We start from the raw sequence: 19,928 nt of genomic DNA on the forward strand, positions 1-19,928 counted from the left end.
CAGCACTGGAAGGGATGAGGTCTAGCCAGGGACATGGCCTACTTGTTAGCTCACGTTCAAACAAGTCTGAAAGCAAAGACAGAAACATGAACTCAAACCAACACTGTAATGAGGAATTTATTGCCAGTGACACCACAGGCAGCAGTAGTTCTTTCTGGAAGCTTAAAAAAATTGCCTGTTTTGGGTCCGATGTTGAGTCAGTGTACTGCTGGGGAATTAAACATTGACGTTCCACATAATGAAAAGATTCAGCTGCAGCTGACATTGTATACTTAGATGACCACGATAAACACTTAAATACAATAAACAATTTGAAGTTCAGATTACATTAGGACTCTGCCATGTTGTTCTCATGGTAAGAAAGAGGGAAGGAGCCTTCTTTCATACTTACTTCCATCATTCCCACTTAAGTCTAGCATTTTCTCCTCTTTGCCCTCGTAGTGCTTTTTAAGTCAAAGGTTTTTGAGTCTGCAAATGAACCCATAATGGCTGATCATATTCAAAATTAAAACTTATGTCTGTGTTTGCTTCTTCGTGCATCAAACACGGTGATCCACCTGGTGATTACATGTGGCAAAGAGTGAAAATCAATCATTTCTCATCAACTATTTGCACCTGTGCAAAACATCGCCAGGAGTCGGACCGAAGTGACACGATAAAAACCAAGAGGCTTAAAACAAGCAAAGTAACTAGGCAGAATGCAACGGTCTCTCTTCAGATTAGCTAATACAAACTGCATAATAGGAAACCAAGCTGCTTCTCTGACACTAATCACCTTTTTTAAGGCAACTTAAATTTCAAGTAACATGTGCATGTATTTAGAACACTCTGTATATAGTAAGTCACAACTATGTCCCACTGATACTGATTCTTTGCGAAAAAAAATTGAAAACAAATATATGCAATGCTAATCAAGAACACAGAATGCGAGAATATTTTCTCCCACAGACAAGCACATTTCTGTGTCAGACGCAAACTACTTAAGTCGGAATGGTGCTGAACAAGGACAATTCCCCCTCATTTTCAGGACTGCACGAAAAGCCATACCCAGCTCCAGTATCATTATTTTTGCACAAATGCTTCTAGGGGAGCAGCGATGTACATTGTCAAAAGGCCCAAGAAGTCGCCCTTGTAGAGGTCTGGGACGCTCTGGGTTTCCTCTCGATCGCTACGCTCGAGCCCCTTTTTGTCGTCGTGGTTTGCTGCGCTGCAGGACTCCTCGCCCTCCTGGCCGTGCCCGACCATCGCCACAGCGCTGCAGCTGCTTCTGCGCCGAGAGGCTCTGCGGGCGAGGAAGGGGTTCTGGTTCTTATCAGCAAATACTTTTGTCTTCCTATTAGACCTCTTACTTTCATAGTTCCTGAGCTCCATCAGCCTCTCGTCGAAATACTCTTGCAATGGTTTGTCGTGGAAGCCACTGCTGGTCATCGGGTGGCCTTTCGAGGAGCTCCCCAAGCAATGGACTAAGGAAGCTCTGCCCGGAAAATGATTCAGCTGTGAGGAGGAGCTCTTTCCTCTTTCCAAGTCCTGGAAAAGTTGGTTGAAAGATGGAGTTTCCAAATAATTTCTTGATGACTGTTTAAAATAGGGGAGGGAGGGAGAGGCAGGATTGGGGACAGAAGGGAGAAGGAAATCTGAATTAAAACACACTGGCTCAAGTAGCAAAAGGATCTTAAGTGTACGGTTCCATACAGTAAACAGCAGTGAGGGAAGGTTTTAGGTTCTTAACCCAAATTCCCTGAAGACCTAGCAGTTTTCTTCCAATCCCTCCCTGGAAGAGAAGTCCTTTGGGCTGAGGTTTAACAACGCTGAGCATTTTTACCTCCCACTGACTCTGATGTGCTGCCACAATTTCATGTAGCCTCTCTGAAAATCTATTTTTCTGAAAGAATCTCTCACCTGTCTGTATCGACAGAACTTCAGGTTTATCCTTTTCAAACGTCATCAGCCTGACAAGCTGCTGTTTCCCATGGTAAAACCAGATCCCACTTGGCAAGAGGTTTGTTCTTTGTTTTCCCTTCCCTTCCCTTACTCCCAGGTAACTCCGTTCTGAGCTGCAGTGTATTATTACAAGAATTGCAATTTTCACACACAATATATTTCTACACCTTAAAACTATGAAGTTTATTACCATTACCCCGCAGCATATTGTAGATGTGCATGGAGTTTTTTCCTCCTTTCCCACCATAGGATGCCTATCTCCTTTCTAACCAGCCAAATAAATTAATACTGGAGTTACTCGAAGAGTCAAAGAAAGAGATGATCCCTGCTGCGAGTCCTTTTATTGGCTGCGAGAGAAAATTCTGCTAGAAATTCACTATGTAAAAGATTACCTTTCCATGTCCACAGCTCAGTGTCCCCTGGGGTTTGTAAAGTTCCTGCTCTGCCATTCCCACCTTGCCCACAGGTATTCCGAGACAGCCCAATCCATCTCAAGCTACAGGGGCAACAGCTGGTTTCTGTACACCAAGTTAGACCGGACCGTGGCTTTTTCTCTGAAAATCCTTAACAGTTCAGCTTGAAGGAAGAACTGTTTTATATTATATTACTGTTTCAAGTCAATAAAAAATTTTAAAAAAGTCTATACTGTATGTAGATGACAGCCACAGCAGGATCATAGAACATTTTGCAATCACTTATTATGCCTAACAATGCCTTTGGCATAAAAAATAGCCATCACTCATGCCGTTTTTGACAATTGCTAATTAAGTCTAGATACTTGCTAAGGGTCCAGCCACAAATCTGGTTTCAGAGCCCAGCAATGTCTCAGTAGGGCACTCCATCATCAGCATTTGGCGTGTTGCCTGCTGGTAATGAATGAAAAACATTGAGCGCAAATGAGAAATAATGGGTTGGCCATGACATGTAAACTGAAAAGTAACCCAGTTTTTTGATCTCTCGCTATTCCATCACACTTCATTCTGGAAGGGACCCAACAAATCTAATGACCCTGCCTAGAGTGGTCGGACTTCTGGAATAAGTCAGGTGACTGAAGAACACTAAGACTTGATTAACAAGTAGTCTCTCCTTCCCACCTCAAACTTTAAAAAGTTGTTTAAAAATTAATAATCAACGTAAAAATTAACAACTTAATAATGTAGCAGAATAAAAGTCTTTTAAGTTAAGCTTTTCTATACTGAAGCACAACCCAAAACTTACCATCATATCAAATACCAATTTACCAGGAAGTAGGGGAATAACTCTAAGAGAAGAACAGGCAGCAGTTATCATATAAAGAGAGTTTTTGCATACAAACCTTAATGTCCTGAAAGCCTGGATATTCTGGGATGATGGGCAAGGTGCACATGGTAATACTGTTTGACCGCCTTTGTTTCATCGTCCTACGAGAGAAACTGCAGTTCCTGGAGAGCTGGGGTTGTCCCAGCTTGGATGGATTTTCAGTGAAACAGAGCGGTTTACAGTCTTTTACACAGCAGGTTCTCAGGCACATCACTGAGGTGGGTCTCTCCATTTCAGCACGATTCAGAAGAGGTTGGAAGCGATGTGTGTTCCAGAATAATACTCTCTTCTAGTTTTCCTCTAACGCATGGTCTCGTGCTAGTGAGCTCCTCGACAATCTGTAACGTTGGGGCCAGCAGACAGGCTAACAGTGCCGAGCAGCGCGGCTCTTCCTAAACCGGATTCTTGGAGATCGTTGGCAGGTGACGCCTTCCCTCAGGTCTGGAACCCTCAACCCATTTAATGCCACTTTTAACCTCTGAAAACTCTTCACAGAAGGCCGGTAAATCCAAACCATGAACGCAAAGGGTTCAGGTGAGGGGGGGAATTTGCAGGGATTACAAAGTCTCATACCGTCATCCCAGACAGCCTAATGAGACTGCTGACGCGACGGCAATTAGAGAAGATCAACAGCCCACACGCAGGAGTTGTCACTCGGCTTACATCGGAGCCGGCAGATCCCTCCCTTCTGGCTAGGCATCCCTGACAGCCAAACATTCAGGGCTTTTGCTCAGCGAGGCAAAAGGTAAGTCAACACAATCATCCGACAGGTCAAGAGAAACAGGGTAGACAGCTGCAACAAAAAATTCCTTCCAAGAAATCCTATGCCACCAGGCTTCCTCAGCATGGCTGGAGACGGGCGACAGCCCTGGAGATCTGAGGAGATCCGAACTGCCTTGCTGCTGGTGTAGCCGTGTCTGGAGAGGGATGTGCCGCATTCAAACCGCCCAGCACCAACGCAGATTTGGCAAGTGGCCACGGTAAGACCATGATTCTTTTCAGCCAAAGCTGTGAAAATGTTCACAGTAAGAACCAAGAGCTGCCCTGAAGAGCTTACAGCCTAACTGTCCTAGAGAAGGGGCAGTCAGGGGAACAGCTCCATGGTTTTGATTTAAAGATACGTTAGTGGTATCACCTGCTAGAGACAGATAAATGTATGTTGTTGCAACAGTTGGTATGTCATGAACTTTGGCAGCACGGGGCTCCTCACAGTCCGCAGGACCAGTGGATGTCTCCTGCCGCTTGGAGGGCAGCACCTCCGTCCACTGCCCCACCGTGGCCAGTTTGCCTGCAGAGCACCGGTAGCCGGGGATGAACCGCCTCTGCTCCATCACGTGCCGTGGAGTAACTGCTGTGCTCCCTGGTGCTTGTGGGAGGTAGACAGAGGGGGTTTATAATCCCCTCAGCCCACAGGGCTTCTAGTTTATCCAAGGCATCCATAAATACTCGCACGCTCTGGCAACGTGCATGCAAATATTTGTGTGTCCTGGATGAGCTAGGAATCCATATCCATCCAAGGTATCCATAAATATTTGCATGCGCGTATTCAACGCGCTGACTGTGAGCCGTAAAGAGCTTTGGATCTTCTCCATGAGACCATCAGCTGGATTCAGGTTAGTGCTTTAGACGCGCTGGCAGATGGCAGCCCGGCAGGCTCAGGGCAGAACCCCCGGCCGCAGCACCCCCCCGGCTGCTGGACCAAAGCAGGTCAGCCATAAGTAAAGAACTCACGTAAGCAGTTACATCCAGCTCTTCACTGTCCAAATGCAAAGAGGCAACACCATATTTTTTTTTAACCAGTTCTGGCTCCGGCGTTTGTTGAATTTGAGGGTAAAGCGGTCGTCAGGCAGAGAGCAGAGCTGTCAGCGCGAGTGACCATTTCAGCTACACCCACGCCGGGGGGTACCAGGGAGCAGGGGCTGCGTCCACAGCTCTGCGTGAGCCACACGCGAATTCAAATACGAGGTTGATGGTAACAGCTTGCACGGAGAGATGTCACGATGCTCACAAAGTGATAGAACTATGAGTCATCCCTGATGCAGCCCTGATTATTTGCATTGTTGTTTTATACATAATGATACCTTAATACGTAAGTACAACGTGGCCTTGCTAGCAGTACCTGAGAAAAATTAGCAAAGCATTAACAAGGCTTCATGGCACCATATTTCCCCCTTGAAAGACTTTCCTGGTCCAATTTAGCAGGGAAAAAAAAAAAAAAAATTATTTATTTATTACTTCTCCCTCCCAGATCTTTGTCTTCGGGACGTGTTCCAGCCAAACCCGGACCAATAAGTCCCTGTGGACAGGCAGGAGGTGGGTCTCGTCCGTAAGCGTTTAGGCCACGTCACTACACGCAGGTCTGCGTTGCTTCAGCCCCGCCGGGACAAGCAGGGTGCAGCCTGAGTGCCGGCAGAACCTGCCTGACCCTGCGAAGAGAAGAGGGAGAAAAAAACCAAGGCGGCAGCAGGAGAAACTGATTTCACTGGCCACGGAGGGCTTTGTTATTTCCCAGATCAAGATATCCATGGCACTGCCCACAGTTGTCGTCTGATTCAGAGCAATAAGAGCTGTGCGAAATCGCTGCCATTGACAGCTTCTTTGGGAGATGGGATCTACTGTGAGAGCAGAGGCTTTGCAGGGGCCCTGCGAACGCGCCGCGATTGTCCACAGGGTAAAGAGTTCCCTCTCTCCATTTAAACCTGCAGCCTGAAAACCTCTCATTATCAAAATTCATTCCCTCTTCTCCCGTGAAAGCATTTGCCTGGTTGAAGTGAGACACCAGCAGCTTTTAATCTGTAATTGCTCACTGTGCTTAATGAATATGCCAGCGCCACGTACAGCGTGTGACTTGCGTGGAGCTTTAAAAAAAAAGCCCCACGTTCCTGTGCTAATGGGAGGTTCTGATTCTGCTCCTGTGGTCTAAAATCGGAGCTCACAGAGTCTGTCCTTTTATAACCCCGTGTTCCTTCCTGTACCGTACCATTACTGCATACAGCGGGGCCCAGGTCATTCTCCCTTCAGCAAAGCTCTCTGCCCTGTTCAACATGAAACTTTACATTATCCTTTGATGCTCCGGTGAAAAGAAACACGACTTTCGGCAGCGCGTAGGCTTCATTAGTTACCCACCTTATATCCTAACCTTTAGACTCTTTTAAAAAGAACTTTTTCTTTTTTTTTAAATGGAGAGTCACATTATTATACCATTCCTCACGGCAGGTCAGCCAGCGCTGCTTATAGCAGTTTGCATGAACAGCTTGTGGCCACAAATCTCCGTTCTTCTGCCTTGGGGGTAAATCACTCAAAAGAAAAATCATGCAAGGAATTATTTAGATTTCTACAACCCCTACTATTGCCAACCATTCGCATTTGCTCCACTACCAACAAATAAGAACTGGTCTATTTTTATATCCAATCTTTAAGTATCGTAAGTAAGGTGAATGATTGATAACATCCCAAATTAATCATAAATTGCAAAGCAGAAATGTTTTATTTTTCAAAGTACCAGTGAATGACACAGATGTTAATAAAAGTCCAAATCCAAAACTGGGGGTGGCATCCAAAATCACATCCAAAACCAAGTAATAAATACACGGTGTCACCCTTTATATATAGATTATCAAATTCCTTGTAGCAATAAGGAAAGCTATGCTCATTCATCAATGCGATGAGTATTTTCCCAAGTTAAAGATACCTAATTTGTGTTACAAAAGTATGAATTCATTCCCACAGCATCGGCTTTGTGAAGCTGTAACACGTCGAAGGCTGCATAGTTTTACGCAGCAAACGAGAACATCCGTCGCTGCCACCCACACTGGGGTAAGTGCCGTGGCTGTGACCCGCCGAGCTCTCCCGGCAGCCGCGGTGTGTGACATCCCTTCGTCCACAGAACCAGTCGTTTTGCCAGCGCAGGCACTGGGGCCGGTCCAGCGCGGTTTGCCCTCTCTTCGCGGTCAGAGCCCTAAAGCCGCTGCTCACTCTGGCTCTTAACTCCATCACCCCAGTCACGCCAGCCAAGCCACCATCTGTGACCGCATTTCCCACTAAGTTGAGACTAATTCTTACTTGTATTTACTTGTATAATGTTGTTACTAATATTTCGGTACCGCTGGCATTGCCCCCTGGCCTCACCCTTGGTTCATCCCTGCACAGCGTGGCTGTTGCCACACGCGTCACCCTGCCGTTCCCAACACGGGCCGCTTTGTCTGACAGGAGTCCCAGATGAGTTGAATACATTTTGCGATGGTTTAATTAATTTTTTAGAGACAAGAACAATCAAGGGGCATTTGCTGCTGTTTGTTTTTAAATGAAACTGGAGGTTTCCATCTTAATTCCTTCATTCCAGGAGCTGGAGCTTTAAAAGCTGCTACAACCGGGATCGGTACTTAAAGGGGCTACAGGAAAGCTGGGGAGGGACTATCAGGGAGTGGAGCGATAGGACGAGGGGTAACAGCTTTAAACTGAAAGAGGGGAGTTTTAGATTAGATATCAGGAAGAAATTCTTTGCTGTGGGGGTGGTGAGCCCCTGGCCCAGGTTGCCCAGAGAAGCTGTGGCTGCCCCATCCCTGGAGGGGTTCAAGGCCAGGCTGGACGGGGCTTGGAGCAGCCTGGGCTGGTGGGAGGTGTCCCTGCCCAGGGCAGGGGGGTGGAACGGGATGATCTTTAAGGTCCCTTCCAACCCAAACCATTCTGTGATTCTATGAAAATCCAGACAGATGCTCTCACATAAGGCTGTGGGCATAAGCAAACTCACAAAGACAGCAAAGTGAATTGCACAGCAAATCCCTCCTTCCTTGCTGTCAAAAGGGTGTCCCTGCTACTGTCCTGTACGACAAACGTGCCAGTGTCTGCCTGAGGACCAGCACTGCTCCTGCTGCAACAGCCCAGGGCTCAGCAAGACCTCTCTGAGCTGCCACATAAGCTGGTAGCTACAGAACAGGCTGCTGCTTCCCTGCAGCCATCGGTCTCGCATCAAGAGCACTCCCGTGTTACATGATGCATAGCCTTTAAATTACAAAGAGTTTTTTGTTAAAGTGTGAAAAGTACCGGCTTGTAAGTGCTCTGTTTCCCAAGACCGGAGCCAGGGAAGGTCGTCCCAAATCCTTGGTGAGCCGGAGCCAGGCGGGATCGCAGGGGACCAAGCAGCGCCGAGGCTCCCGTGACAACCCTGAAGCAATGCCAAGAGGTGGGGAAAAAGAGAGGGGAGCACGGCAGCTCCATCACCCGCTGGCCAAGGGGAGCACGCCACCTCCATCACCCGCTGGCCAAGGGGAACACGCCACCTCCATCACCCGCTGGCCAAGGAGACGGCCAGGCCTTGCTTGTAACCATGGGAGCAAAGCCTGACATGAAAAGAGAAGCAATGAGCCGTTCCTTGCCCAGAGACGAGTGGCTGGGGGTGGGAGCAGAAGTAGAACTGCAAAAGGCTGCGTCAAAATTTTTGGCTTCTGAGGTTACTCAGTTCCTCATTTAGAAAAGGCTTAGGTTGAGCCCTGAAAATAAGCCTGGGCTGTATCACTGCCTCTGCATCCAGACTTCCCCCAAATCCGGGTGGCATGACTTTGTGTCTATTGCAAGGATCTCCTCTCCACTTGCAAAAAAAAACCCCCAGTGCGTGTGGGGGTGTGAATCTATACCCCATCTTACTTGGCAATCAAACCCCTGATCTCGCTCACGCTCTTTTGACCTCAGACCAAGTTTCATGCCTGTCTTTTCCCTTCTTAGATGGCTAATACTCTTAAAAGAAGAAGCAGATGGCAACGTTTGCAGATGTCAAATGCTCGCCTCACGTGGCATGTTTACTATCGGATTTTCACCAGAGACTCCCGGCCCAGATAGCGAGATTTCTGTCATAATCACCGGCTTTAAACCTGAAGCAAACATTCACTGGCTAGGTTGAGCCACAATTACATTTATATCTCTCAGTCCTTCTGATTCTTTTTTAAATTGACTGTAGATTGAAGTACAGGAAAGGGATTAGGGATGCTTAGAGTTCAGGAAGCGGAGTATTAGAAGTGGCTGTTAAATAAGAGATGGGAAAAGAATAAAAAATGTAACTCCTGCACTCCTAGGAGGGGAAGCGCAATCTAAGGCAGAGCTACAGGAGGAGAAGACCCACATTTCTCAGGACACGGGAAGTTGACTTGGGAGCAGTGCTGTGGGTGTTTGTGATGAATGCTCTGATTTACGCCCCGCTGTCCTCCTGTCCTGCACAGCCTTTCCCACACGAGCACCTCAATGGGAGCAGACAGGTGTGACCCTTCGTGCCACGGAATAAAGCAGCTGGGAAGCCGGGAGGTTTGCTGCTGCGTTTCCCAGAACAAGGCTCTCAGGGCTTTTCTTTCTTTGTTTCCTTTCCTGTTTTTGAACGCAGGTTTCCGAGCTTCCTGGCTGGGTGACTGAAAGCAGAGGGAAAGCGCTGATCCCTGCGGGCCAGCAGTGTCCAGCGTGGGATGGCCTCGTCCCTGCTGGCAGCTGGTCCGTGCTGAGAATGAATTCACCTGACCCTCTTGACAGTTCTGTAGCACTTTTACAACATTGCACATCTTCAAGAGAAGCGCTCTAAAAGGCATAAAAGCAGCCCCCTCCCTCTCTGAGGGATTAGTTTTGGAAACCAAAGGTGGACTTTCAATGTCAGCGCTGACACTGCCAGGTATTTCAGACGCATTAAGCTAATGTGCTTATTCCACGGGCCCAAAGTGCCTCGTCTCCAGCTTCATCCCACGGCAACTTCTAAAGCACAAGGAGGCATTAGCAAATCCACAGCTGAGTGAAATCCAGGGTAGAGGAAGATGCATAAGGAAGGTGACTGCTTGTCACAGGCGGAGATCTGGTCCGATCTGCTCCATCAGGTACATTCGTTTTGTCTGCGTTCAGTGCCTGAACTGTGTGGAGCTACAAACTGCGCAGACCGACCACGCTGAAGCACCGCGTCAGTGCGGGACCTTCCCACACTCGTCTGGGTACCTCAACAGGCTCAGGACAACCGTACTTCTGTCCTGCCCTCACCAGGTGTTGCCTCCTGGGGACAAACTGAGCTGCAAAAGCATGAGAGCAACGAAGAGTTGACAGGTTTATCAGCTGCACCAAGTGGTGTCAGCAACACGGAGCCACAGGAGGGGGAAGGCACCTCCTGGCATCCTGCATCTTCAGCTGGGGTGATTTCTCCTCTTTTTGGGACGTACATAAAAAACCCCAAAACACAGCTGATTTCTTGTCTCACCTGCTCACAGATACTCTGATTCCCTCTCTGCTTTGTCTCTCGGTGGTATGCACTGGATTTTTCCTGGCGCTTGCGTGCTGCGCTTGGTAGCACGCCTAGACATGACCACGTCACCTTCCTTCCTCCCACCAGCTCTGTTCCCATCGACTTCTCCTCCCTCTTCTCCCCACGCTCTTCCCCCTGTTTCCTCTCTCCTCACACAAAGACAAACAAACCAGCCTCCCCACCTCGGTTTCTGCTGCTCTCACAACCTTATGCCTAGTCCATCTTTGCCACAGTTGGCCAAGACACCTGTAGAAATGGTGACAAAGAAGCTGATAGTACACAAGCTCAGCTTGGAACGCTCCACCTCAGCACGGCTGTCTGCAGAAATTGTCCTCTTGTACAGAGAGGAAAGCAGAGAGAGAGAAGTATTGACGCTAAGTCAACAGGTCGATATTCTAACAAGTGGTGTCCTTTGCCCCCACGCGGTGAGTGCCTGGTGTTCTGATCACCTGCGCCTTCTGGAAACCACTCTGTCTCTTTTCAGAAAGAAGCCGATACAGGGCAATCACCAGTATCAGGGCGGTATTTGCAAGTCAATAAAGAGCCCATCCAGGATGTCAACTTTTATCAGTGCTACCAAAAATATCGCAGGCAGAGAATGAGAGTCAAGAGCACAATTAGAAAGCCCCGGTTGCTTTCCCGAGGACTGCTCCCTTAGTGGCCAGAAAAAATGTCATTGCTGGGACAATGTTGCTGCAGCTGGGTCCCGCTGGAGAAGGAAGGGGCGGGTTACGTCTGCTTTCTCTGCTGGCGGGTAGGAGGGCAGACTCAGAGAAGACCCTCAGGACTGTTACCTCTCTCTGTTTCTCAGCAGACCCTAAGACCTCTGGGTAATTTTCCGTGGAAAGCGGGAGAGCCCCTGTGCTAAACCATCTGGGAAAGGAGGAGTGATACAAAGGCGGACTGAAGTTAGCAAAGGAGTGTTAAAAATAAGACAGCTCCTCAAATCCACATGGATTCTGTTCTGTCTGGGGCCTGTGAGACTGTATGGGTAATACCTGAACACGGGCAAAATCCTCCAGAAATACCCTGCCTTTCCTTCCAGCCGTCCCCTGCGCTGCTAAGTCACCTTGCCTTGTCTCTTGCGACCTCAGCTGGCACTGGGGGATCACAAGCCTTGAAACGGGAGCGTAGGGAAGGCGGCGTTTCCTACTGCAAGTGGGAATCGGAGCTCTGGCATGCCGGCGCTGTGTCCCCTTCCCCTCTGCGGACCCTCTGCTGCCCAGGTCAGCCAGAGGTGAGGCTCTGCCTGCAACTCATGGGGCTAAAAGCACTTTCAGATATAACCTCCTGATAGCCAGCGCTGAGCAAGCCGTTCCCCCGTGGCTGGCAAGCGGTGCTCTCAGCAGCCCTGTGCAAGCAGGCGGGGATGCAGCTCCCCACTTGGTGTTTACATGTTGGGGGAAACCGGTCCGGATCCCAGAGCACAGGAGAGGCAGAGCTGCCACAGCTCCATGTCCCCAGGTCCAACCAGGAGCAAGGCTGAGGATGTACTACCAGTGGGCAGACGCACACAGAACACACATATACACCGTACGTATACATATACGCATATAAAAATATATAAACGGATGGCCGTACAGCTCCCCAGACCCCACGGTCTCTCTGGCAGCGTCTGGGACTCCCCTTGCGCCTCCGACGGCCCATGGGCTCACCCTCAGAGACTCACACACAGCCCTGCCACGCGAACTTCACCCACTCGCCAGCAGGATCACAGACTCTTAGTGGTTGGAAGGGACCTCTGAGATCATCGAGTCCAACCACATAAATCCACACCAGCACTCACTCGCCCGCTCGCGCTGGCCCACAGAGACGTGGGCGCCCACCTCCCCCGCTCCCACTCCAGCTGACGGCGCTTACGTCCACCCACCCCGCTCTGCGCGCTGCCACCACAGACACATGGGGCGTCCAACCAGCGCTGACGGGGCGCAGGGCAGGGCCAGCCCAACGCAGGCCATGGCAAGCGTACCAACAAGAAAACTAATTAGATGAGACCAGCCCTTTTTATCCCTTACCCCTCTATTTTCCCACGCTTGTTCCTCCCCTAAATGACCTACATCCCCTCCATTTCCCTGCCTTTAGTTCCCCGCCTGGACATCCCATAAAGAAACTCCCCTCAGCCCAAAAGCGGCTCTGGCATTGGCTCATCCCCATGGCATGGACTCATCCCACCTGCTCTGGGTGACCCTGCTGTGGCAGGGGGCTGGACTAGATGATCTCCTGAGGTCCCTTCCAGCCCCTGCCATGCTGTGACTCTGCGATTTCCCACACGGACAACGGGGCCGACGGCTCTCCCGGGAGATACCCGAGGGGTCCAGGACAAGGTGTCCCTTCCGCCGAGCCCTTACCTCAGCCCGCCCCACCTGCCATCCTACCTCCCTGCTCCTCTGGGCCTGTGGGGGTGGCTCCAGGGAGGGCCCGGGTGTGATGTGCCGTCCCCCCACAACTGCGCTGCCTGGCGGGTGGGCGGGAACAAATCACACACCCTCACGCCCGGGATCCCACCTCACGCCGCCCCAGAACAACACACGGCAACGCCGAAACCCAAAATAACTCGCCCCCCCCCCCTCAAGGAAGGCAGACGCTGCCGCCGGCTGGGACCCGCCGCTGGGGCGCCCCCTGGCGGCCGGCGCGGGGCGGGGCAGGGGCGGGGGGGGGAGGCTGGGGGGGACGAGGGGGACCCGGGTGTCCCGTCCGTGAGGGCTCCTGCCCCCTGCACCCCCGCGGAGCTCGGGGGGGAGCGGAGCAGGGCCATGGCGGGATATGCAAAATTATAGTTGGGTTTTTTTTCCGTTTTCACGGAATCACGGAATCTTCAGAGGTGGAAGGGACCTCTAGAGATCATCTAGTCCAACTCCCCTGCTAGAGCAGGGTTGCCTAAAGCACATCCCTCAGGGCTGCATCCAGGCGGGTCTTGAAAATCTCCAGAGAAGGGGACTCCACAACCTCCCTGGGCAGCCTGTTCCAGTGCTCTGTCACCCTCACCGTAAAGAAGTTTTTCCGTGTATTTGAACGGAACTTCCTATGTTCTAGCTTGTGCCCATTGCCCCTTGTCCTGTCGCTGGGAACCATTGAAAAGAGCCTGGCTCCGTCCTCCTTAAACCCACCCTTTAGATACTTGTAAACATTAATCAGGTCCCCCCTCAACCTTCTCTTCTCCAGGCTAAAGAGTCCCAGCTCTTTCAGCCTTTCCTCATAAGGGAGGTGCTCCAGTCCCACAATCATCTTGGTTGCCCTTGGTTTTTCTTTTTTTCCCGTTATCAGTCAGCGTCATCCTCCCGCCGTGATCCCGTCGGTCTCTTACAACCAAGTTTTCCAAGATGTTGAACACGGAGCGTGGCCATACGGCAGATCCCACCTTCAGCCGAGCGTGGAAGCACCATCGGCACCATCGGCACAATCCCCCCCCCGGCTCCAGCTGCAGCTTTAGGTCCTGCCTGAGCCTCTGAAAAATCCCAGCATTAACGTAATGGTGGCAGCTGCATCCCTGGCTTCTGTCAGTTCAAACGGGCATCTAAGACAGGTCTCTAAAATGCAAATCTATTAGTGGTGTTAATGTAATGAAACCTGCAGCAGATGCAAAAGCTGTCACCTGATTAAATCACTTTTAAATTAGTGCCGTTATCTGTAGAAATAAATGGGATAGCAGCCTGGGTGGAACACGCGTTTGGAAAGCATACCTACCCAGTTTAGCCGTGGCAGCGCCAACCTGCGGCGTGTCCAGGCTCCCATAAATCATAGAATCACAGAATGGTTTGGGTTGGAAGGGACCTTAAAGCTCATCCCGTTCCACCCCCTGCCCTGGGCAGGGACACCTCCCACCAGCCCAGGCTGCTCCAAGCCCCGTCCAGCCTGGCCTTGAACCCCTCCAGGGATGGGGCAGCCACAGCTTCTCTGGGCAACCTGGCCCAGGGGCTCACCACCCCCACAGGAAAGAATTTCTTCCTGATATCTCATCTAAGTCTCCCCTCTTCCAGTTTAAAGCTGTCACCCCTTGTCCTATCGCTCCACTCCCTGATCCCAAATCCCTCCCCAGCTTTTCTGTAGCCCCTTCAGATACTGGAAGGGGCTCTAAGGTCTCCCTGGAGCCTTCTCTTCTCCAGGCTGAACGCCCCTAACTCCCTCAGCCTGTCCTCACAGCAGAGGGGCTCCAGCCCTCTGAGCATTTTCGTGGCCTCCTCTGGACCCGTCCAACTGGTCCATGTCCTTCCTGTGCTGAGGACTCCAGAGCCGGAGGCAGCACTCCAGGTGGGGTCTCACCAGAGCGGAGCAGGGGGGCAGAATCCCCTCCCTGGCCCTGCTGGCCGCACAAAATTATTTGCTGCAAGGTATAGCCAAACATATTTTTGCCACAGCTCAGGCTATATCAGTCCAGCTACAACAGGAATACACTGAAACCTTAGTTTCTAGTCTGGTTAGCAAAAAAGTAAATTAAAAACAAACAAACAAAAATACCCACAAGCAAGAGCTTCTCTCTGTTTTTAAAGCAGCCCCCTTCTCCAGCAACAGTCACTTTACCACCCCCGCGCGCCTGCCCCATGCCCACTGCCACAGTTCCCGGGGAACTCACCAGCACAAGCCGTGATCCACACGCTTTCTGCGAAGCCTCCCACATTGCTGAAGCTCTGACCAGTATCTTCTGCCCCGTAGGGACAGCCTTCCTCTCGTGCGCTGTGGGAAGCCGGGGGTCGGCCAGGGGCCCGTTTAACAGTGCCTGTGTTTGAGAGGCTCAGGCAGCGGCTCCGCTGGGCGCCCTCCTCCTTCCCAGGGATCTTTCTCGGGGATGACTGGGGTTCAGCGCGGCCCAGTTTGAACCAAATGTATCTGACGAGCCAAGGGAGCCGGAGAAGCAAGGGTAGTATGCGGGGGCTGTCCTCTTAAATTTGCGGGTGTGATGTGACCCATCTGTTTCAACTGCTTTAACTCCTTGCTGATGTCTGCAGAAGGACTGCTTTGTAAAAAAAACATTTCGTATATGGCTTGCGTGCATCACAAAATAGAAAAAAATGGTCACACCCAGGTAAAGGGTGTTGTAACTGTCTCCTCTTCATGCTCCATGTTGACACGTGCCTGTTCTGCGAGCCCGGGGATGGCTAGCAAAATCCCCACCGCTGGCTACCACAGAGGTACATGAATGCACCAGAACTGTGTAATTCATCTAAATGTTTGGAAAAACAATACTTATGGAATAGGTTACATGTTGTAACAAGTTAACATATTTTTCACTGGAAAACAGTGATGCTCACATTACTGTGAGCCATGATTTCCTCTTTTTTGAGAAGCTGAGTAACAATTACCACTTCTTCCCAGCACTGCATCTTTCCTGCGATGAAAAAAGGTGATTTTTATAGGGTATCTAGGAGGGCTTGTGATCCATCAGCCCTCCAGAGGTACAACCACCGCTACACATTGTATTTATAAGCTTTGAAGGGGGGGGCACGATAATAATCTCAGTGTGGGTCATGCCTGTGCGAAATTGGAGGGGTAAAGGAGCGGGGTGAAGGAGACCACCGAGAGTGGAGAGCGGGTGGGTGTGAGAACTGCACGTCGCCTTGGAAGCGGGTGCTTCGTCCTGCTGCAGTCCAGATGCTCGTGAATCTCCCAACCTGGTGCAGCAAGACGCGCCTCGAAGCGAGACGCTGCCTAATAGGAGATTGCTGCCACCTGAGTAAAATTGGAGTGGGCAGGACGTACCCACGTCATGCTTTTGGAGACCTTGGCCACCAGCCGAACTCATCCATAGGCAAATTGAGGGATGACGGTAACAGTTTTCCCAGCGCCGCTGCAGCCGCCCTGCTCTAACAGCCTTGGTGCCACCAGTCAGCTCACACAGGACCAAAGCCAAAACTAATCCGAATGCAGACTAATGCCCTTTTTCTTCATTTACATCACTTTGATCACTCCTTTGGCCAGCTCAGTTTTATTTAGCAGATGATAAAGACCGACTCCCCTCCCTGCTCTCTTTTCCGATCCAGTTGGAGCGCTTTGCTGGGACAGCAGTTATGTGCACAAGGACAGCTGAGCCTCAGCAGCACAGCCTCGAACACCAGCCACTCTTGGCAGCGCTCAGCAGCGCGGTTTTCCCTTTCCGTCCACCCTGCTGGGGGTCGGTCGCATCCTCGGGCATCCCTCTTTGAAAACGCCGAGTCCTGAAAAAACTCATCACTTCCACATTCTGTTTTTTTTTAGCTCGTCGCCTCTCTGCTGAAGTGTGTTGGGGAGGGGGGGGGCGGAATGAAAGAAGGGAAAAAAAGACTGATTCAGGTTTTGGCAGCTCTCCTCTCACAGAACATTCCACACTCGCACATGAAAGGGATTTTTTAGCAAACCAGAGCAAAGAGTCAAACTAACAAACACAAACAATTACCAAAAAAAATTGCCCCACTCAGTAGTTTTTCTGACTGCTGCTAGTGGCTTAGAGAGAGGTTGGTTCATTGCCTAATCTTGAGCTCAGAAAAAAGACAGTTCATCTTTAAGTTTACAGCGTTATTGGCCCCACTACAGAGGAAAAGATTTCCCTTAAGTCTTTGCCCGAGGCCCAATGATGACTCCAAAAATAACAAGTCGCCTTGAGGTTGGAAATTTTGGTTCAGCGAGATTTTGTTCGTGTTCCGTAAACGATACACAAATATTCATCCCAGTGGATGGAAAATGCTTAAAAGCGCCATAACGTAGTGAACGAGACCAATCCCGAGATGGAAATAATTTACTTAATTCTTTGCAGCGCCGCTGTCACTTCCAGCCATCTGTTAGCTGGGACGCCGCTGATAATCTATGAAGCGGCTTGGGAGATGAAACCTTCCGAAAGCAGAGATCACAAAGAGTTCACTTATTTCTCTGCAGTAGAAAAGGAAGTGGGTGGGGAAAAGGGATGAAAGGGTGAAACACACAGCTCGTCCTCTTCTGGCTTCAGGATGAAAGCTTTGCTCTAAAAAAAAAACAAAAACCCAACAAAAAAACCAATAACCCTGGTAGCTTCATACTTCCCCAATGAGAAATGGTGTCGAAGACGTGGCGTGAGCAGCAGCCTGACGTGTTCCGCAAGCCTGATTATCTTCATTACGTGGTAGCCTGTAATTTTAATCCAAGTGGTCTTCTCTAGGCCCGCGGATTTGCCAAGTAGCCAGGTCAGGATGCCGAGAATCCTGTCTTTTAATAGCGGCTAGCGGAATAGCGCAAGAAAAGCAGCAGAAATGGATCCCCCATTTGTTTTGGGAGTGACTTGCTCCAAAGCCCTGCCCCTGCAATTTGGTCCCGAGGTACTCGGTCTCAGTGACAGCTGGACCAGTGTCGTCTTCGTCCTTCAATTTCAGGGGTTTCATATCCTTCAGTATCTCTTTGCAGGCTAAAAAAAGGGACATCGAGCTTGTCCTCTACACTCTTTGCTGCCAGGTCCACCTCCGTAGCATTTCAGGTATGCAAAAAGGCCATTTTTATGTTGTGTGTGCTGCGGATGTGAAAGAACATCTAAACCTAGTATTCAAACCATGGAAAAATTACAAAGTCAGTAAATACAGAACAGGAACCGAGAAAAATTTATGCCAGGCCGTTCCTCTGGACTGTAGCTTGGAAAAGAACCTGAAAAATTTTAACTTACCTCAAAGTTAGTACGTTTTTTGTAACACTGGGAGAGCTTTAGTGCTGCAATTGTTAGCATAACTTGTTCAAGTATTTCAAGTTCCCACCTCTTTTTGTTAATGACATGGAAAAACACTTGAAACCTATCTAATCAAACGCTCGGAAGCACTCACATCCCACGGACAGCTGAGATCGGCCTGACAAAAACGGAAACCACATTTGTCAACGCTGGTAGAACTTCAGCTCTGCTCCCGCCAGCTGAACCCCCTCCTTCTGCCGAAGCCCCGTCGACCACCACCATTCCCCCCGGGCTGCGGGGTCCGGCCAGGCAGAACAGCTCACGGACAAACCTGGGATTCCCTGGGGAAAACAGGCACTGAGGGGTTGGTGCAGCCACACTCCGGTAAGGAAACAAACAGCCAGATGCTGCTGGAAATGCAGATAAAGGAAAAGACAAGCATTTCTCAGGTGGCGTCAGGACACCCCGTGGACGGCAATCGCAGCCTTTGCCTGCGAGATGAACCAGCGGGTAACGCTCCCCCTGCCCTGGCCCTGCCATTCTGCTTTTCTCAGCCAACCTATTTTTTTCCAGTTTAGCACATTTGTGCGTGAAGTGAAACAAGCTTTACAAGGCTGGAGAGCAGCACAGGAATGCGGACAGGCAGCGGGTTTGGCTTCGGGGTATGGTTGCCCAGAGAGGTGGTGGAACCCCCATCCCTGGAAGTTTTAAGGCCAGGCTGGATGGGGCTCTGAGCAACCTGATCTAATGGGAGGTGTCCCTGCCCATGGCAGGGGGGTTGGAACTAGATGATCTTTAAGGTCCCTTCCAACCCTAACGATTCTATGATTCTATGATACCTCTGGAAAAGCTAAAGTGATAGAAGAGGAGGGTAGAAACAAATGTGTAACAGCATCTGTTCCCCATGCCCACGCTACGATACTCAGCATGCTGGTCACTGCGTCCCTTGGGAAATGTCCTGCCTTTGAGCAATTCAAAGGCTCCCAGCCCAGGGCAGGAACAGGACAGGGGGAAGGGACAACTGCTGGCCCTTTTCTGAAGTTGTTTTGTGGCACAAAGTATGCTCGGGAGGCAGAGAGCATTATCTGCTCTATAATGCCAGCTTTCGAAGCAATTTTAATCAGTTTTCTTATACACGGTGATCCCCTCAAGTTTTGACGAAGTTTTGATGAAAGCAACACTAACTGCCTTTAATGAAAAACAGCCGGTTTAGTATTTTAGTGCAGTATTTTAACTTGTCTGCGCTTATTGCCTACAGAAAGTTCACCAAGTCCATCCCGTTGGAGGAAAGGAGCAGCTGCGACCCCCCCGTACTTGCAGCCTTGCTCCGAGCCCAACAGCCCTGCATGTTATTCTGCCAAGAGCCAGGAGAGGGCGCTGTTAAATTTGGCTATTATTTCCTTCATCCCGAGGGCAACCACACTCTGCAAAACGCCTTTCCCTATTTCTTCCCCCACCATCCCATGCCCTTTAGTATCAGACGCTTTTTAACTCCTGACTTGGAATGGATTTGCCACTCTCATCAGCCCAAGATATGAGCAGCAGCAGCACTGATGAAAAGCATCTTGCACTTCATTATCATAAAGCTCCTAAATTGGAGTGATCAGGAATCACGCAGACAAGTTACACAGATCGTTTGGACGATGCCCCGCAGTTCGCTTTTAACTGTGGTTGTGCCAAAAGGGCACTCGAAGCCCCCGGACATTAGCTGTGTTGGATTTAAAACAAGAGGGACTGCCTCTGGGACAGGGAAACAACCACTGTCATGTAAACAATCGTTCTGGTGTATCAAAGGACAGATACTTGCCAAAACTGGGTGACTTTGTA

General features: G+C 50.1%; 1 protein-coding gene and 1 long non-coding RNA gene across 3 annotated transcripts; one reads left to right on the top strand and one right to left on the bottom strand.

The window, feature by feature from the left end:
• Nucleotides 1-119: 119 nt before the first annotated feature.
• LOC128911859 (uncharacterized) lies at nucleotides 120-3,512 on the bottom strand. Of its 2 annotated transcripts, none has more exons than XM_054207368.1 (2): nucleotides 3,257-3,512; nucleotides 120-1,527 (listed from the first exon to the last, which is right to left on the bottom strand). In XM_054207368.1, the coding sequence occupies exons 1-2, from the start codon at nucleotides 3,470-3,472 to the stop codon at nucleotides 1,063-1,065; spliced, it is 681 nt and encodes a 226-aa protein (XP_054063343.1). In that variant the 5' UTR covers nucleotides 3,473-3,512; the 3' UTR covers nucleotides 120-1,062. The 2 variants fall into 2 exon arrangements, with proteins under 2 accessions (XP_054063343.1, XP_054063342.1); XM_054207367.1 differs by having other exon boundaries at nucleotides 120-1,575.
• Nucleotides 3,513-5,079: 1,567 nt separating this feature from the next.
• Nucleotides 5,080-11,717, top strand: LOC128911863 (uncharacterized). The gene is made up of 3 exons (XR_008467200.1): nucleotides 5,080-5,911; nucleotides 6,970-7,056; nucleotides 9,611-11,717. It is a non-coding gene; the product is annotated as an uncharacterized LOC128911863 (long non-coding RNA).
• Nucleotides 11,718-19,928: the final 8,211 nt, after the last annotated feature.

Source organism: Rissa tridactyla, chromosome 6 (genome assembly GCF_028500815.1).
Source record: "Rissa tridactyla isolate bRisTri1 chromosome 6, bRisTri1.patW.cur.20221130, whole genome shotgun sequence".
Lineage (NCBI taxonomy): Eukaryota > Metazoa > Chordata > Aves > Charadriiformes > Laridae > Rissa > Rissa tridactyla.

What these genes read in the sequence shown, in the direction of transcription:
- LOC128911859 (XM_054207367.1), bottom strand. Translation starts at nt 3,472, where the DNA reads ATGGAGAGACCCACCTCAGTGATGTGCCTGAGAACCTGCTGTGTAAAA. An exon ending in CAGGCTTTCAGGACATTAAG is followed by an intron (nt 1,576 to 3,256) that starts GTTTGTATGCAA and finishes TATTTTAAACAG; the next exon opens with TCATCAAGAAATTATTTGGA.